Source organism: Gavia stellata, chromosome 2 (genome assembly GCF_030936135.1).
Source record: "Gavia stellata isolate bGavSte3 chromosome 2, bGavSte3.hap2, whole genome shotgun sequence".
Lineage (NCBI taxonomy): Eukaryota > Metazoa > Chordata > Aves > Gaviiformes > Gaviidae > Gavia > Gavia stellata.
Window position 1 is genome coordinate 23,882,795 of NC_082595.1, and position 18,420 is coordinate 23,901,214.

Consider the following 18,420-nt stretch of genomic DNA (forward strand, 5'->3'; position numbering starts at 1 on the left):
GTTGTAGCATTAATACTGTTTTTTCAGGTTTTAAATGAAAATGTTCTTTTGAAATGCATAATTGACTTATGTTGACTAATTTTTTCTCTTCATTCGCTTTTGTTGAAATGCTGAACTGAACCTGAAAACATATTTCCATATTTCTCTCCCTGAATTGCTTTAAGCTACATGGTCTACAAAGTACTGAAATACTCTGATGCCAAGATATTTCAAAACTCTAATTTGGTTGCATAAATATTGCATCCCCCTCACTTTCCACGGCTTCATATTGTAGACATTAAATGATATGTTAATAGTACTATTATTTTGAGAAATCTGATTTTATATGCTCTCAGGGTGATAGGCTTTTCAGTAAGTGGAAATCTGATAAAAATCTCTTCTGAGCTACAGCACCAATGTCTGAAGAGTGACCACGAATTTTGGAAGAGGGAAAGAAAAATGGAAACACATCAGGACATGGCTTGAAACATTTGAGAAATTTCTGCCTTGTGTTACCAATGCATATTGTGTTTTAGAAGTTTCTAAAGGCAAATGCCTACTCAGTGGGTGGCAGAATAGCAGAAAACTCTTCCTAGCAGAGTACAGAAGGAGAGAAGGAGAGGTGACTGCTCAGTGCCTCCATCAGTTGGGCAAGTATGTGGAGACACTTCTACCTTTAAAAGCAGGGTGTAGGGGCATTAAATATGCCCCAGTACTTTTTCATGCATCGATTCATGAAAAGCCTCCAACCCTTTTAATGAACTTTAATAGATTGTTGTGGCACATTATCAATTTTGAAGCTGCTGTAAATGTGTTGTTAATATGCTATGGTATTTGTAATTGACTATGACCTCCTGTGACATTAAAAATTTGACTGTCCGTCCCGAAAGACATCCACAAGTTTTATGAGTGTGCTTCAATAAACCTTTTAACCAAGAACATATGCTCAATAAACAAAAAGCTTTTATTGATTTCATAAATAGCAAGACAATGTCAACCCTGAGCCAAGCAAACCATTGCACAGCTCACTAAAGTGCTATGGTATGTGTGTAATGGAGAATGGTAGGTATATGCCAGGGGGACCATTACTGGTCTCCTTGTCTTGGGGCTGGGACCAGTGAGAAAACTGTCTTCCCCCTCAACTCTACGTAGGATTGCAAGGGATTCCCTGCACAGGAGTGGCAGCTATGGAGGAATGGCTGCAAAAGGGTGCTGTGATCATGTTCTGCATCTTCTCTTCATGTCCTTTTCCTTGCATAGTCACAGCATAGATATTCTCCTGACAGCTTTTCAATCATCCTCCAGTTCTTTTGGTTCTCATCCTGTAGCATGTGTCTTGTCTTCCAGTCTTTTAGTCATGTTTGCCATCTCCTGGGAATGACTCATGAGATCAACAAGCATTTTTACATGGGCCATGCCCAGGCAGGGGTTACCAGAACAGAGAAACCACATAGTTACATGGCATAACGATGTTAGCCAACTGCCAGCATAGATAAAATGTTATTTTTCCCTTTTTTTTTTTTTTTCAGTTTTGGAATTTAATTTCTTTTTGCTCTTGCCATTGTGGGGAGTGCCTGAAAATGGAAAGGCATTTTTCCAGTTAAATCTTCTGGCAAATGTCTTGTACCATTGTTATGTGCCCTAACTTAACACTCCTTTGTCAGATGAGTTCTACTGGAGATGTTCTGATGATGATGATTAGATGACATTACCCTTATTTTTTTGTACATATCTAATGCAATTCACTGGTTTTGTCACAACACCTGGTGCATTTCAGGAGTGGCTTTTTTCCCACATATGGTTTACCGCTCTTGATATATTTTAGCATTCTGTGATTGCTGGGAAGAAGCCAATGGGGAGGCACATCTCCATGGAAAGACCTCTCAACAAGTTGTTATGATAGAGTCTGATCCTCCATAAGTTTCTCCATGAGCTCTTTGGCATATGCCAACAATGTTCAGAGAAAAGTGGGACATTCAGCCCAGGCTGTGCCAGAACAATGTGATTAGGCAGGCCAAGCCTAGTACAAGCTAAGGCCTTGTGGGATGGCAGAGGCAGGAATAATTGCAGCTCAAGCTTGGATATACATCAGCATGACGTTTTTACATATTTTGCTTTCAACTCCTAACAAAGTGGTAAAATCCTTTCCAATTATTTTGAGAAAAAATATGGGTTAAATTGGAAAAAAATGGACAATATTAGTAAGTCTTTTTTTTCCCTACAGGAAAAAACAATCCACAGTTACTACTGTGTTCCTTTTTAGTTTCCTATAATGTTTCAGCAGTATCTCTTCTCCGTTCAGGTGTTCATATTATAACATAGATGAAGAAAACTAATTTTCCAAAATAAAATAAAATAAGCATAGTGGAAAAAGGGATAAATAGACCCAGCTTGTTTCCACTATTCTGGAAGCCATTATAAGCAATGACAATAATTATGCCTCTGCTTAATGTTGCTGACACTTCCCTATTTTCTTCCTTCCTGTATTTTCCCTGCTTGGTATCTGCCTAAGACTGATTAAAAGAATAGGTGAAATGTTCAGCATTTTTGGGGAAATCACTCATATGGGGAAAACAATACATTTCCCTCCAGTTTTAGGAAAACCAGAATATTTTACTTAAAATACGATAATTTAAAGTAAAATAATTCAAAAATTAATCCTGAGGAAGATACCAGCCTTTCTGAGGATGAGGTAAAGGGAAAATAAATGTCTTTTCCTTCATAGAAAATTCTTAAAACTAGTTTGTTAAATAGAGAAAAAAACTCCATGTTTTAGAGTTGGTAGTTTTCACTTGACAGTGATTTATCCTGGTGCCATTCCCCACTGAAATATAGTGAAAAGTGTCCCATTTTCACACTTTAGATTACTTGTATGCTTTTTAGAAACTCTTTAAAATTTGCCAGATAATTCTCCAAACACCTGTCTGTATCGAGTATGGTCTAGTCCCTCCCAGCAGGCTGAATATACTTGATCTCCACTAAATGGCTGAACAGCCTCCATCCCATGCCTAAAAATTAAGTAGGATCTTTCTCACCCTTCTCACGGAGTTTCCCAAACACCTGTGATGTGTGACAGCAGTGTGGGTGCCTCCATACCTCCTCAGCAGGCAGCAGATCAATGCTGAAAGCAACCTGCTACTTGTAACACTAGTTCCATGAACTCAAGCAACAAAGGCGTGTTCAATTACTGTGGCTCTGTAGATCCTAATTGTGCCGATTGCCTTTGCAGCAGCTCAGTTAGTTCCACATGAAAACGTTTGTCTTTTTCAGTGTTCAAGTTAGAATGTGATGTTTAAATCAGATTTTTTTTCCCCAAAGGCTTCCAATCATAGTCTTTTAATTCCACAGTAATGAACTGGTTCCTGTTCATATTTTATCCTGTGTGCAGATCAGTTCTCATTCAGTTCTTAATGCATCCAGAAGCTATCTATTAGCTATGTGCATTAACTAAACTACAGCTGACATACGTGGTCTGACAGCTGGCTGGTGACTGAATAGCCAATCTGTGCCTGTCCAAGAAAAGTAGATGTTGCTGTATCCAGTTCTGTTTTATAGCAAGGAAAAGGTGTGGTTTCATACTGAGTCAATACAGCAGGTCCACAGTCAGTCAGCCACTCACTTGATAGCAGTAAACAGTTAGATAAATTCAATGGGAATGATGAGATTTATATTAAAAGAATCATGTGGAAACACGTATTTACAATTTTATATATCTTGAATTGCCTGCATATTTGTAAAAATACGTGCTACTTTGATATATAATACAGGAATTCAGAATTTTTACCTAAGAGAAACTAAAATTTGTCCTGAATTGTTCCTGGGTATGCACTAGTTTAAGTGCTCATTCTAGTTTTCGAAATTTAATTTTAGTTCATTTGAATTCATATTCCACTTGTTATTGCAATTAGACCTTTTTAGAGTTTTTATAAAGCTGTAAGTAGACATTTGCTAAGTTTTAAAAGTGTATAAGTTCTGTATGCTTGCCAATATGTAGAACTTCTAAGTTATGGGACTTAGCATATGGCTTAGTGCAGGCAAGGTTGCTTCTCTCCTGTCACTGACACCAAGTGAAAATGTTCTCAGTTTGTTCTTTTTCTTTATGTAGTTCAGCACTTCAGCTATAGTTGTCCTCTAATTCTGCCAGAATCATGTTGATCTTATTCTAATTCTCTTAATAAAAGCCATAAATTTTGATTTTAGCTCTAGTTAATGATAACAATACTTCTAAATTGAACAAACGTATGTGACTATTCAAGAGAATGGCAAACGCCACATTTCTGAAACAGAGCCTAAATTCAAGTACTCCCAAACAGCAAGTCCCTGTCTCCATCCATGGAGGAGGTACAACTTAAAGAAAATGTTGCCAGAATATCCCCAAGAAGAGGTCATGCCCCTTTCTCTTCCCCCAGCCCACACCAAGTCTCAGTGTGCTGTAGAGCTGTGTTGGTTTTGGACCAGGCTTGTAAGCTAACCGTGACGGAGCGTGCAGCTGATAGGGAGATGATGGAGGAAAGCCACAAATCCCACCACTGTGACCCAAGAGGAGGCTTGGGAGGAAGGGCCTCAGGCATTCAAGCTAAGCCAAGCCTCTGGGGATGGCTGTTGGTAACCCCGTTTACATGGGAGGAAATCTGCTTACAGGGAACAATGTGACTTTAAAGCTACTACTCCAGAGATGCAATTTTTGGTTCACATGCTTCCTCCCTCCTGTTCCTTTCCACTCAGCCCATCTTTGCTACAAGTCCTTGGGAGTTAGTGAAAGGAATTGGGCAGTGAACCTTACCCAGGGCTCTGCAGTGTGGTTGCAGGGAATATAGGATATCAGTGTGAGGTAAAAGGGCTCCTGCAACAGCTGGGGCAGTTTGTGGTTCTCAAATGGACAGTAGGATAGACAATGTCTCTGGACACTCTCATGAGACACACCAGGAGCACATTAAACAAAACAGCAATCTAAACAGTCAGTGTAAGCTTGACACATCCCTTAGCTACAGCCAATCCTTTAGGTAGGCATGCTCAGCAGCTCCAGAAAGTGAGCAACCAGAAAGCAATCAAATGCTTGAAGTACCAAACATAGAGATTTCTACTTCCTGTACAATAGTCAGAGCAGCCTGGCAAAATGGAGGTAAACAGTATTACGGCCCCTCCATTACCACTACTTGTACACCAGGCTTGCAAGCACACAAAAGGCAAATAGAAGAACAACCAAAGCTGCTTATAACATAAGAACAATGACAAACTATTCCTAAAAGAATACTGCCAGGGGTAAAATAAAAGAATTACATTTCAATAGCAGAGTCATAAAATCAGTGTGGCCCATGTTGTTTAAGGTTGTGCCAGGAATATGTCAGCCCCACAGACTGTGAAGTCAGAAATGCTTCATCACTGGTACAGCTTGCTTTGTGCACCAAGGCACATGTACGGGCTGTGCCATGAAGCACTGCTGCTAATGACAAGGTCTTGCAGGGTTGGTGATGCACACTTCCTTCGTTTTAGTTCCTTGTGGTCTATTTTAAGCAAGTAGCTCATAGTATTGTAGTGTTCATGAAACTCGTAGTCCTGAACACACTAGCCTTCTTACAAGCCAGGGGATTGTGACTTAATAGAGTGCTATAATTGCCATTTCACAAACCAGGGACTGAGGGAAAAAGTGATTGAATAACTTGCTCAAAAATACCTGGGGAGTTTCTGGCAGATCTGAGAAGTAAACGTAGATCTCCCAAGTGCTGGGTAAAATATTGAACCATTCTTTCTCTTGCTAAACTTCTATTGTCTGCTCAAGCATATACTTAGGACAACAACAAAGCCTGAAGAAACAATATGTGAAAATACACGTCCCCAGGGTCTCCTCTCAAATGGTACTGATTAAATCCAGCACAAAATGGTAGCCAATGACTAGTATAATATTCCCTTGAAATCTAAGAAAAGGCTATATCCAACCTTCCTCAAGTCAAGAGGTGTCTTTCCAAGTAATCTCAATGAATTTATGATGAATTTATGGGAGCAGGGAGGAGGCATGTAGTGAATAGAGATTAAGCACATGTTAAACAGATGCTATGCTGACTAAAATATGAAAACCACAGACATGTACATAAAAAAGCACCACAGTGTTTGGTGTTAGTTTACAGTTCAGACAACAGCCCTTTCAGCTACATCATGTCACCTGGTAACCCTGCACTGAGCACTTCATACCAGGTACTTCAAACATTCTGCTTGAATCCACAAACATGTCTAATCATATGTTCAGTATGCAGATGCTCTGCCTCCTCACCACACACCTTTCCTTCCTCACATTTACCCCTTGCAGATCTAGCAGCCACTGCTCTATCCTCAATCCATGACCAACCCTCTATGTGTCTCCCCTCCAGTTCCTGCTGGCACTTCAGATGCTGGACTGTAAATCTTTAGCTGTAATAGCAGAAATCTAATTGCTTTTCCCAGATTTTTGTATAAAGGTAACAAAAGGGTCTGGGTACCTTTTATTATCCAGATGGCGTGTTACCCAGATTCTTACTGTAACTGCCAGACGCAACTGATTCTCATTCTGCAAGATAATTTTATAATGGTCTATCCATTGCTTATTATATTGACAGAAGTGAAAGTAGAAATTGGCAAACTGATTTTTCCAGCCAGACTTTTAGAAGTCACAGCACAGCAACATGTGGTGTCCTGTTACTAGATCAAGGCCAAATAGTAAATGAGCCAAAATTAAAACAAACTGTGAGGATAACAAAATACACCAAGAAACAATCAGAGGTATAATCAAGAATACCAGCTTCTAGCAGACCAAGACAAATGAAACTGTTTTTCCAGCTTCTACATTGCACAATCTTTACTGTCACCACTGCCCTATTTAAATTAAACACATTCAATTATTTACAAGTAGGTATATAACCATAAACATGCAACAATCCACCTGATTACCTGATCACATGACCTTTCTTAAATAATCTAGTATCATATTAACTTTACTGCTCCTGTAAGTTTAATTGAACCATTCAATGCAGTATGTGAAAAGCTGAACTCTGGAGGCTGGGCTGGAAACTGTATGTGTTGGTAGTTGCGCTGGTGGCATTGTGCCTCTGTTTACTTTCTCTGGTTTCTGCTGGAGAAACTCATCCATGCTCCATATGACAGGTGGAGGTGGCTGGGTATTGTTAGCATGTCACGCTATTCTGGAGAGCACTATATTTCTAGGCTGTATCCTGACTTCTTGAATGGCCAAAGAAGTGAACAATGTTTCTGGTATGAGCAATACAGCTTCATAAGCTCATGCTTACAATCAGAACAGAAGTGGATTTAATAGATCCAGCAATGGCTTCTTCTTGCTTCTCATAGACTTACTCATTTCAAGGCCAGAAAGAACCTAATTCACCTTATCTGAGTACCTAACAGAGGCCACTTTATTTTATCCAACTACTCAGGTATTGAACTCAGTAATTTTACTCACCAGAAGTATACCTTCTGGAAATGCAGCCAGCCTTACTTGGAAAGCATTAAGCAATGGAGAATCAGCTGCTTCTCTTTGTAAGTTTATTTTATGATAGTCACCTCCAGCTTTAAAAATATACAACTTTTTTATTGAAGTTGGCTGGTTTTTAATTTCAGATACTGTTTTTTGTTACACATTTTTCTGATAAGCTAAAGAGTCACTTAGCACCAAGTATTTTACCTCTATGAAGGTGCTTTCACATGTATAAAGTCACCTCTCAATCACAGAAAACAAGTAATCTTAAAATACTGCTGTATGATTTTTTTCAGTCCTAGAGTAATTTTATAGCTCATTTCAGCACTTTTGAAACATTCCTTATAATAATGTCAATGGTAGATTTGGAAACAGAATTCCCCTTGTAAGTTGCACCATACCATATGGACTTAGAAGTACCCAAAGTAACTTGAAGGAGGTTGGAAAGAGTTGAGAAGGTGAAAACAGAACTCTGGTCTGTTTTCATGTGAGATCAGGAAACAAAGGTCCTCATCTTACAAGGCATCCCATTAGGTCTCACCAAGAGAAAGCAAATTTATTTGAAACAGTTGTTTACATTTGTTTTAGAGAAATATGCGAGGTGCTGATCTTACATAGTTTGTGAAGAACAAACTTGCAAAAGATGGTAAGCCAAAAATGAGCAAGGAGCTATCCAGCCAGGTAGGAGGGAGGATATCCAGGCTCCAAGAGTCAGCTTAACAGATGGGGTCTCAGTGGCTCTGCAGAAGTTGAGGCTGGAATGACAGACACCCATAATTACTCTTTTTGCTCAGATATATGGTTCAAGGAGAAATTCCCCTTTCACTATTTGCACTCTGCTGATTTGACTTACTAAATTGTCAATTGTCCTGCCTTTTTAAAAATGTGACAAACAATAACATGTTGATTTTGTGACTATCAAAATTGTTTTAGAAACTGTTAATGGCTTCAGACTGGTGTAGAGGAATCTAGTCTTTCATCAAAAATAAACACATTCTGGCAACCTTTGGCTGCATCTACTCTGCTGAATTGGACGATGCCATGAATGGCATTAGAGGGCAACTATTAAATTGCTAGTATGATCCTTGGCACAGTTTTGGCCTAAACCAAATAACTCTCAGCTGGGATTATAATGTATGCTTTGGCAGTTAGTGTTGGCAAGGGTCTGTTCACTGCAGACAGCCTGCATGCAAAATAGGTCCAGGAGTCTGCAGATTGCCTGGAGTATGATCACTGAAAGATATGACCTGTTCCATTCCTCTCCTTAATTTTACTGCAACTTTTACTTTAATTGAAGTTTGTCATAATGCTCTAAATGTTAGGATATTAAGAGATTACATGAAGATGTTAGCTTCCCTCAAGTCTTGTAATTGTGGCAGAGAATCCGTCCAGTTACTGAAATAAATGTGTTCGCAACATTCAAATAGTAAACGGTTCACTTTGTAATTTCCCTACCTCAGTTTAAAAGAAATTGCCACAGAATTTAACAGTATCACAGAACAACTGAGGTTGAAAGGGACCTCAGGGTCCAACAAAGGGTTGAAAGGGATGTCATATGGTCCAACCCCCTTGCTCAAGTATGGTTACCTAGAGCAGGCTGCCCACGACTATGTCCAGATGGCTTTTGAATATCATCTCCAAGGATAGATATCTCCACAACCTTTCTGGGAAACCTTTGTCAGTGCCTGGTCACCGTCACAGTGAAAAAGTGTTTCTTGATGTTCAGATGTAGCCTCCTATGTTTGTGCCCACTGCCTCTGGTACTGTCACGGGGCACCACGGGGAAGTACCTGGCTGCATCTTCTTTACATCCTCCCTTCAGATATTATATGCATTGATGAGATCTCCTCTGAGCCTTCTCTTCTCCATGCTGAACAGTCCCAGCTCTTTTGGCCTTTCCTCATAGAACAGATGCTCCAGTCCCTTAATCATCTTAGTGTCCCTTTGCTGGACTTTCTTCAGTAACTCCATCTCTCTATGACACTGGGGAGCCCAGACCTGGACACAGCACTCCAGACATGGCCTCACCAGTGCTGAGCAGAGGGGAAGGATCACCTCCCTCCACTTGCTGGCAACAGTCCCCCTAATGCAGCCTGGGATACCATCAGCCTTCTTTGCTGCAAGGGCCCAGTTTAGAGCTGACTTGCCATAAAAGCAGAACGCTAATACTGCTATGCTATCACAGTTCTGAGAGTTCAAGATACTACATAATACAAACAGATGAACATATAGAGACATTAATGACAATGGTCTTGTGCATCACACTGAATTACCCCCAGCAGCCCATTCTGTCTTTCTGTGAGTAAGGGCTTGGGCTACCCTGGTTTGTCGCAGGCTACCTACGGTTTTCTATCATCTGAGGGTTGCTGCAGTTCACACTCCACCTGTGGAGTCTCCTTAGATATGGAGACTTTCAGAAGGTAATTTGGATACTGGAGTGGCTCAGAGAAGCCAAAGTGGGACTGCTGCCTCAGTGCAGAGCAAACAGGCAGAATGAAACAGCACAGCCAGCTAGGAAGGTGGGTGCTTGCTGGTGAGAAAACTTTCCATGCCTCCCAGTTACACAAAACAATTGCTAGATGTTTAGCAAACCACAGACCTAAAGTATTCATCAAATTTCCTGTTTCTGAAGTTTCTAACCATCATAAGAGCTCAGAACCCAAAACCTCTCTAATTTACATGGTTGGAAACAGACCCTACATAGGCAACTGAGGCATAAATAAGTATCTGCAGGACCTGGGGACTCAGAATTTACTACCCAGCCAACTCTATATATGGATGCCAGCCCTGTTCTGTCAAGGTCCTGTCCCCTTCCTGGACTCTCCATTTCCATGGAGGAGAAACCCAGTTGTATCTCCTGGAAGCTGTGGCACACTCCAGGCAGGTCCCTGATTTTAACAGGGAAGGGTGTAGGACCTCCAGGGAAGGCATCTGCCCTGCAATCCAGCATAGCTGGAGTTTCCATAGGGTGCATGCACTGCTGGCTCAGACCACCCACACCACTGAGTCAAGGCTGGGCAGGCAACAAGTGGTACAGTGGCACAGTGGCAACCCCTGCTGCTGGGATCCAGGCAGGGAAACACAGCAGCATAGGGGCTGCTCTACCTCATTTGTTACTTCCATACATGGCAGGTAGGGGGAAAAAATACCAAGAATCATTAACGATGCCTGGCATTCCCCACTGTTAGGCCCCATCTTACTTTGTTTATAAATTTGCCAGCTCTAACCACACAGTCTGCAGTTTTCCAAGTCTGGTGCCTCTCAAAGTTTTTGGAAAAGGTCAGCCACAATTCAACTGTTTCTGAAAAGAAAGTAACTAAGCACGTTAAAAAAATAGTGACATTTCCTTTGAGCTGCTCTAGCACCCCCAAGCTTTGGAGCATTCACATGAAATTTGTCAGGAGGTGGCCTTCACAGCTGGGACATCCCAAGCAAGAAGTCTTTGAAAATATGTGGTTTACTCTGTTTAGAGTTTATAGCTAATTTCCCAGGAGAGACTGTCTGCAACAACAATGTCCCAGCTTCTGGTGAGCACAGAAACTGCAGTTCTGTGCTGTGTGGACTCAGTGCTTTACACCAGCCACCAGATGAGGAAGATTCTCCTGTGCTCCTCAAGCTCCCCCTGCTTTTCATTCTGTGATTCTCTGGCTCAGCTTCAATGAGCCAGACAGTTAACCTGAGCGTGTTTCCTCATCTTCTTGTAACATTCAGCGGCTAGGATGTCTTAGTGCTAACAAACTGGAATAGGTGGGGCAGTGTGGGCGTAAAGGTATCTTCCTTCTCTGCGGAAAGAACTGTGTTCTCAGGGATCAGAATACGAAAACCAGATAACACAGCAAGAATGTCACTAGGTACAATAAGATGAATTAAAGGAGAGAACTGGAGTTCAGATTTTGATCTTGTGGCTGATTTATATAGATGCTGTTCAAGAAACTCTGAAGTAAAAGGAAAACCAGTCTTAAAATATTGTCTCCCTATTGTTTGTGGGCTTTTGTTTGTCACAGTTTTTATATTCATCCCAGTAACGATGCGAACACACTATTAAAAATAACTTGCTGCAAAACTCTCTGTGCACTAGGTTAAAGTTAATCTTGCAAGACATTTGTTCCTCCTTCTTCACACACTGGAGTAAGCTGCTCTGCTTTACTCAAAACCTGTTCTCACACTTCCACCAGTGTTAGGAGTACAAACAATGGCAGCAGCTTATTTATTAAATTTCACAAGTCAAGTTAATACACACTCCTGCAGTTCTAATTGCTTTTCTGCAGCTGCTTGCACAAGTCACAGAACAGGGCTTTAGAAAATGTAAATGTAAAATGTAGTTTTACTAACCACATGTTGTTTGGTTCCTACTCTTTCTATGCACCAACATCTTCGACTGAAGGAAAATGAAAAGAATTTTCTCTTTTTTAAATGTTTTAACTTTCATCTGCTGGATCTAACATGTGATACAAAGTGTCAGTCATGCAGCTTCTTATGTCAGTAGATGACAATTCCTGCTAAGTAGTAAAAGACTACTTGTAACTGGGAGGGAAATGTCTATATTGGATTATTAACTCTGTGCTCTTGCGGCATTAAAAATTATATAAGGATAGCACAATAGGAAATGAACCATGAGGAAATGAACAGTTTCTTATTCAACACAGGATACATATGATGAAAAACAAAGTGTCAACAGCAGCTGATGGCTCCCAATGTTTCTTAAATTCAGTCTAGCTACATTCATGTCAGCACTGGAAAGACATTTGTTCAAAATTGCACCAGTGCACATATAACTTCTGGGAGATCTAAGGAACTACCTTACACAACTGTTCGTCTTATTGAGCATTCTCATTCAGGACTTAATCCTGCAGCCCTTCCTAAAGATTACGTATGTGCAACTGCAAGGACTGTATACCTAATGGTACTCTCTACGCCCAAGCTCCAGGTCCTTTTGGTAAAAGTGACAGACCACTTCTTACTTCGACTGCACTCTGATTCTGGCTTACAGGAGTTCTCTCAGGTAGGAAACTTCTCTGGACCGCAGGAAGGCAATCAAATCAAAACAAATCATTCTGTTCTCACCCAGAGCTACCGGGGCAGGGACATACACCATGGAATCAGAGGAGGTACAGGCATGTCAGAAGGCAGCAGGCTGTGCTTTGGGAATGCAGCACTCCAGCCATTCTGGGATTCTGCAGTGGGCCATACCAATTCTTGGCTACCTCCTAAACACAGGGAAGATACCTGCAGTAGTACAAAACCACCTTGACTTCCATCTATAATTTTCTTCTGAAAAGCCTCTTAAATCCACAGACCTCTAGATTTATAAATGACCCATATTTTTTCTCCAGATGATTCCTGTTTATAAATGTATACCTCTGGCATACCTCATTTTGTACCTCCTGTACATTTTATACAATTCAATTCTTCAGAAGAGTTGGATTTTTCTCTTTCAAAGATAAAATAAGCCAAGAGTTCTGAAGTTTTATCAGATATGCAAACAGGGCTTAGACTGTATGTTTTTCCCCTCTCCCTTCAAATTCAGCAGGCCTGCAAACACTTTACTGTTGAAGTATTTTTTTCCAACAAATACTCCCACTGAATTATTTACTGTTGAGACATAAAAAAGTATTCATAATATCTGTAATTTACTGGAGGAGAAAGAGTCTGAATTAAACGGTTTGTGTTTTGTAGCTTGATTGTGCTGGCTCAAGATAATTTCAGGGCGAGATTCATTACTGCTTGGTGCTCCTCTGGGCCGGTAAAATGAACATCCACATATGCACCTGTGGGAAAAATAAAGTTTGGTTTAAAATAAAGTTTTGGTGATCCTATACAAACCACACTCTTTCAGCACTGCACCTTGCTGCCTTCTCAAAACCCACTGATGTATACAAAGAATGCTTCTGCAGCACTGCTTTCACCTTTCTCATCGCATTCCCTGATGTGGCATTTGGGCAAGAAGAAGGAATTCTCAGGGGACGATTTGTCCAGTGGTTGAATGTGATGAATAATCATACAGTCTTTGTTTCCAACAATGAACATAAATGCTGTGGTACTTAACTTAGAGGAGTGTCTATTCACAAAAATTACTTCAGAGCTCTAACTCTGAAACAAGAGTACGAGTGGGATTCAGTTCTCCCGACACATTTGCCTAGACATCTTTTAGAACCAACGGAGACAAACAGGCTTTTCTACATTATGATTCATTTATCTGTTTTATTACCTCTTTGGATGAGATGAATCTTACCTTAAAAGTGCCTCCTTCTCTCCATGGACTGGAAATGGTTTCTGTGTGACTAGCTCACTTTTTAAACATTAGAAGAATTCCCACCCCATTTGTCTTCCCCTGTAAACGAGTGGAACTAGGCCCCTTCAGCTTGAATCCAACCAACCAGCATGATGAGCAGGGTTACTATCTGAAGTTACCAGTACTGTGTTTGCAATCACAGCACCCTCTAGTACTTATGCTGTGCCGCCTTTATAGTTTTAGTTTGAATCCTAAGAATACTTTTGAAGGGATTCCCACAATCATCCCCAACTAACTACTGAGCTTTGATTTGCTTCATGAAACAGGCACCTTCCTCCACTGATGGTTCACAGCCAGGAACCATTTCTCAAACACAGATGCCTATACCACTACGCCACTAGCCTCCCATCACCTATGTTGTTTTATGGCTAGGATACGTGGCACAGTTCTGGTCCAGACCAGCTAGCTCTACTTTACAGGCAGCTGGGAGACGCCATGCGCCAGAGGCTGTCTCCAGCAGGCAGCTTGGAGGCAGACAGGCATCTTCTGTGGGATAAGAGTGCTCTGGCACGTGGCTGACAGCCATAATATGCCATACATCTCCAAGGCCAGCAAAGCCTTGACCTGTTTTACTTACTGCAACGAACGTGACCTTTGTGACTACAACACTCTACAAGGATAAGGGAGAAATTGTCCATGGCTGAAAGAGCTCCACTCCTCTGTTTTATGTAACTGCCCCATAGAATAGCCAACATAACAAACCAAGTGCCTCCTGGACTACAGGATAGTCTGTAGCCTGGTGGTTTGTTCAGTCTCTGCAGAAAGAGAATCCACTTAAACAGAGGAGGCAATTTAACCCAAGTCTCCTACATCCTAGATTAGCACATTCACCACTCAGACCTTGAATGAAAAACAGTTACCACCTCTGCTCCACAAGAGCATTTTGTGTGGTGTCCAATCCTTTGCAGAGTTGGATCCAACTGCTTTCTTAGTGAAGCTGCAAAATGACACAGATGCAACTGTAATTCATGGCCTTGAGGTGATATGCTGTAATGGCTAGTAACAATCCAGTTGGTGTCCGGTCAAAAGTGGTGTCCCCCAGGGCTCAGTACTGGGGCCGGCCTTGTTTAATATCTTTATCAATGATCTGGATGAGGGGATCGAGTGCACTCTCAGTAAGTTTGCAGACGACACCAAATTGGGTGGAAGTGTTGATCTGCTTGAGGGTAGGAAGGCTCTGCAGAGGGATCTGGACAGGCTGGATCGATGGGCCGAGGCCAATTGTATGAGGTTCAACAAGGCCAAGTGCCGGGTACTGCAGTTGGGTCACAACAACCCCAGGCAATGCTACAGGCTTGGGGAAGAGTGACTGGAAAGCTCCCCCGCAGAAAAGGACCTGGGGGTGTTGATCGACAGCCGGCTGAATATGAGCCAGCAGTGTGCCCAGGTGGCCAAGAAGGCCAAGGGCATCCTGGCTTGTATCAGAAATGGTGTGGCCAGCAGGAGTAGGGAGGTGATCGTGTCCCTGTACTCGGCACTGGTGAGGCCGCACCTCAAATCCTGTGTTCAGTTTTGTGCCCCTCACTACAAGAAGGACATTGAGGTGCTGGAGCGTGTCCAGAGAAGGGCGACGAAGCTGGTGAGGGGTCTGGAGCACAAGTCTTATGAGGAGCGGCTGAGGGAGCTGGGGTTGTTTAGCCTGGAGAAGAGGAGGCTGAGGGGAGACCTCATCGCTCTCTACAACTACCTGAAAGGGGGTTGCAGAGAGGTGGGTGTTGGTCTTTTCTCCCAAGTGACTAGTGACAGGACTAGAGGAAATGGATGCATGTTGCATCAGAAGAGATTTGGATTGCATATTAGGGAAAACTTCTTCACTGAAATGATTGTCAGACACTGGAACAGGCTGCCCAGGGAGGTGGTTGAGTCACCATCCCTGGAAGTTTTTAAAAGATGTGTGGATGAGGGACATGGTTTAGTGGTGGACTTGGCAGTGTTAGGTTTACGGTTGGACTTGATGATCTTAAAGGTCTTTTCCAAACTAAATGATTCTATGATTCTATGAATAGAGAGCTGAATGTTCTGTTAGCCCTCCTGCAGTAATTCAATGCCCTGACAATCCTTACCAAATGAAGATCCCTGAGGAAACAGGCAAAGAAAAGCCTAATTGCTGGACTGTAGTTTCAGGCAAACTATTGTCAAAATTGCTTTATGTGGTTGAGACTGAAGGGCTTCTGAGCATACTGCAAAGCTAGGGCTATCTTTACTAAAACTTGGAGCACTTAAAAAGTTTAAGCATGCTCTGGTTATCTCAAATATGAGCTGAAGTTGTCAGACTCACAGGTTTTGGACAGGGTTTCCCCAGTCCTACCACGAGTATCTACATTTGTTAATTTTCATCTGGCCTTTAGCACCTCTCTGCCTTTACTCTCTGCCTGCACGCAAATGGAGCAGCACTCCCTGCTACCAGATGGCTGCTCAGCCAGCACATCACAGATCACCTGGCGAGGCACGGCATGGCATTTATGGCGACAGAAGCACTGCAGGCTGAGTTACCTTTTCACGGCCTGCAAACAGCCGCGTGCCTGGTGCCCCAGAAGTCACGCAGCGACGCAGGGTGGGACTGCCAGGCCGCGATGAGCCAAGCCTTGCAACACCTCCCTGGGGCAGAGGGAAGGAAACGCCCCCTCTCCCATCCTTCCGGGAGGAATTGCCTCCCGCGGGGAACCACACACCCGCACCTCCGGGCTGCGCCTTCGCCCCTGAGACGCCCCGCTGCCTGCCGCCTCGCCCCCCGCCACGGGCAGCCCGTCCGCCGCCTGCGGTGCCGCCTGGCCACTCCCGCGCGCCCCCCGACCCTCAGAGACCGCCCTCGCACTGACCGCCAACCGCCGCCGTCACCCCTGGGCCGCTCCCGGCGGAGGGGCCGCCACCGGGCTGCGGGGCCGAAGCGGGCCGGCTGAGGGAGGGGCCGGAGCGGGCCCGGCGGGGGGCAGCTCCCCTCTGGGCGGGCTGGGGCGCCTCGCCCGCGCCGGCAAGAGGGGCTGCGCCCTCTGACGAGCCCGGGCGATGGGAGGCAGTGCGGCGGGGCGGGGTGACCGCCGCGGCTCTCATAAGGCCGGGCTGGCGCTAGCCGAGGGCTCTTTGCCTCGGTGCCCCGCGCTGCCCGGCGCCCCCGCCCGCCCCCGAGCATGCAGTGCTTCCCCAGCCTGGTGCTGGCCCTCAGCTCGCTGCTGGGCGCCCTGGCGCTGCTGCAGCTCTCGCTGTACCTCCGGGTGCCGTCCCGCTACGGGAAGCACGAGGAGCGGCTGTGCCGGCCGCGGGGTCGGCTGCCGGCGCGCTGCGCCTGGTTCCTGCAGGAGCTGCCCTCCTTCCTGGTGCCCGCGCTGCTGCTGGCGCTGCGCAGCCCGCCCCGCCTTGAGCCGCTCGGCTGCCGCCTCCTCTGCTGCCTCTTCTGCTGGCACTACTTCTACAGGTACCGCCGCCGGGCAGGGCTCCCGCGGCTCGCCCCGCCACGCCGCCTGCCCGTTGCGCCGCCCAGAGCCGCCCCGCCACCGGCCCGCAGCGTTCCGGGGGCGAGCGGCGGCTGCCAAGAGCTGCGGCCTCCTCTTGGGAAACGGGGGAAATAATAAACCAAGAGAAGCTGCGGAATGGGCGCAGCCGGGGCCGGGTGGGCGGTGGGGCTGGGGCAGGTCTTGGTTGCAGCATCGCTCCCGTCCGTGTGCGACGCGGTCCCTCTAATGATCGCCAGCGGGAGGGCGCGGGAGCAGCTAATCCGCGCCCCTGGGCTTTGCTCGACACGTGGGGGGCCGGTTGGGTTGGCGTCTCTCCCCCGTCCTGGCCGCCGGGGGAAGGAGCAGGTGGTACTCGGGGGTTAGAAGCAGGGGAGAGAACGTGTGCTTTGGATTTTTAGCTTAAAAAAAAAATAGAACGAGGTTTCGCTAAGCTGGAGCGAAGTTTTGGGTGAAGCTATCCCAAATATTATGTAAAGGAACATGCGAAGTGTTTATTGCGGGCAGGAGAAGCGCATCACATGCAGCGCCGGCAGCAGCGCCGGCCGCCAAAGCAAGCCGTGGGAACACGCGTGAGGATGGCCCGAATGCAAAACCACTACGGCAGTGAGAGAGCGAGGACTGAATGAGCCGCATTGCTGTGCAGTTAGCACAGGAAAAAACAGTCACTGCAGGCTTTCTCTACCACAATACAAAAGTTGGTTCTTTACGCTCAATTCGTCATTCCCACTTCACTACCAAAGTACCAATTAATCTTTTTTCTTGTGGTTTTTTTTTTTCTTTTTAGAAACTTTGTCATATCAGATGTCAATGAAAGCTGTAACTAATTAATTCTGTATTTACTAATCAGGAGCTCAAAGAAAAAGTAGAGTTTTGACTCACTGTTGGTGATAACTTTGAAGTGACATAGCTCTCCAATTGTCACCTGGTTCTGCAGTCAGTGGGACTTGGTTCTGGAGTATATCACCAGAATATATCTTCTGACATATTGAGCTGAGTGTGTTTTATCTTCTGCTCCACTTCCATTTTCTCTGGAGTTCCTTCATGAGCAATTTGACTCTTGGTTCTCTGTTCACAGAAAAAACTGTCTTTTCACAAATGGCAAGTGCATCTGACAAAGTTATGCCATTACATAGTAAAGAGCTATGTAGCTTCTGAGGCAAAACTTTTTCTGACTTGGTTTGACATTTTTTACCCTAATTCCTATTTCATTTTTTTATTTTGCTTCCTAGAAATAG

General features: G+C 44.1%; 1 protein-coding gene across 1 annotated transcript in view; it reads left to right on the plus strand.

Annotated features, from left to right (window-relative positions):
• Positions 1 to 16,855: 16,855 nt before the first annotated feature.
• SRD5A2 (steroid 5 alpha-reductase 2) overlaps positions 16,856 to 18,420 on the plus strand; it is a 30,949-nt gene continuing 29,384 nt past the window's right edge. The window contains exon 1 of the mRNA XM_059835743.1: positions 16,856 to 17,145. Within this exon, the coding sequence (XP_059691726.1) occupies positions 16,862 to 17,145 (284 nt within the window). The 5' untranslated portion in view covers positions 16,856 to 16,861. The remainder of the gene's footprint in view (positions 17,146 to 18,420) is intronic.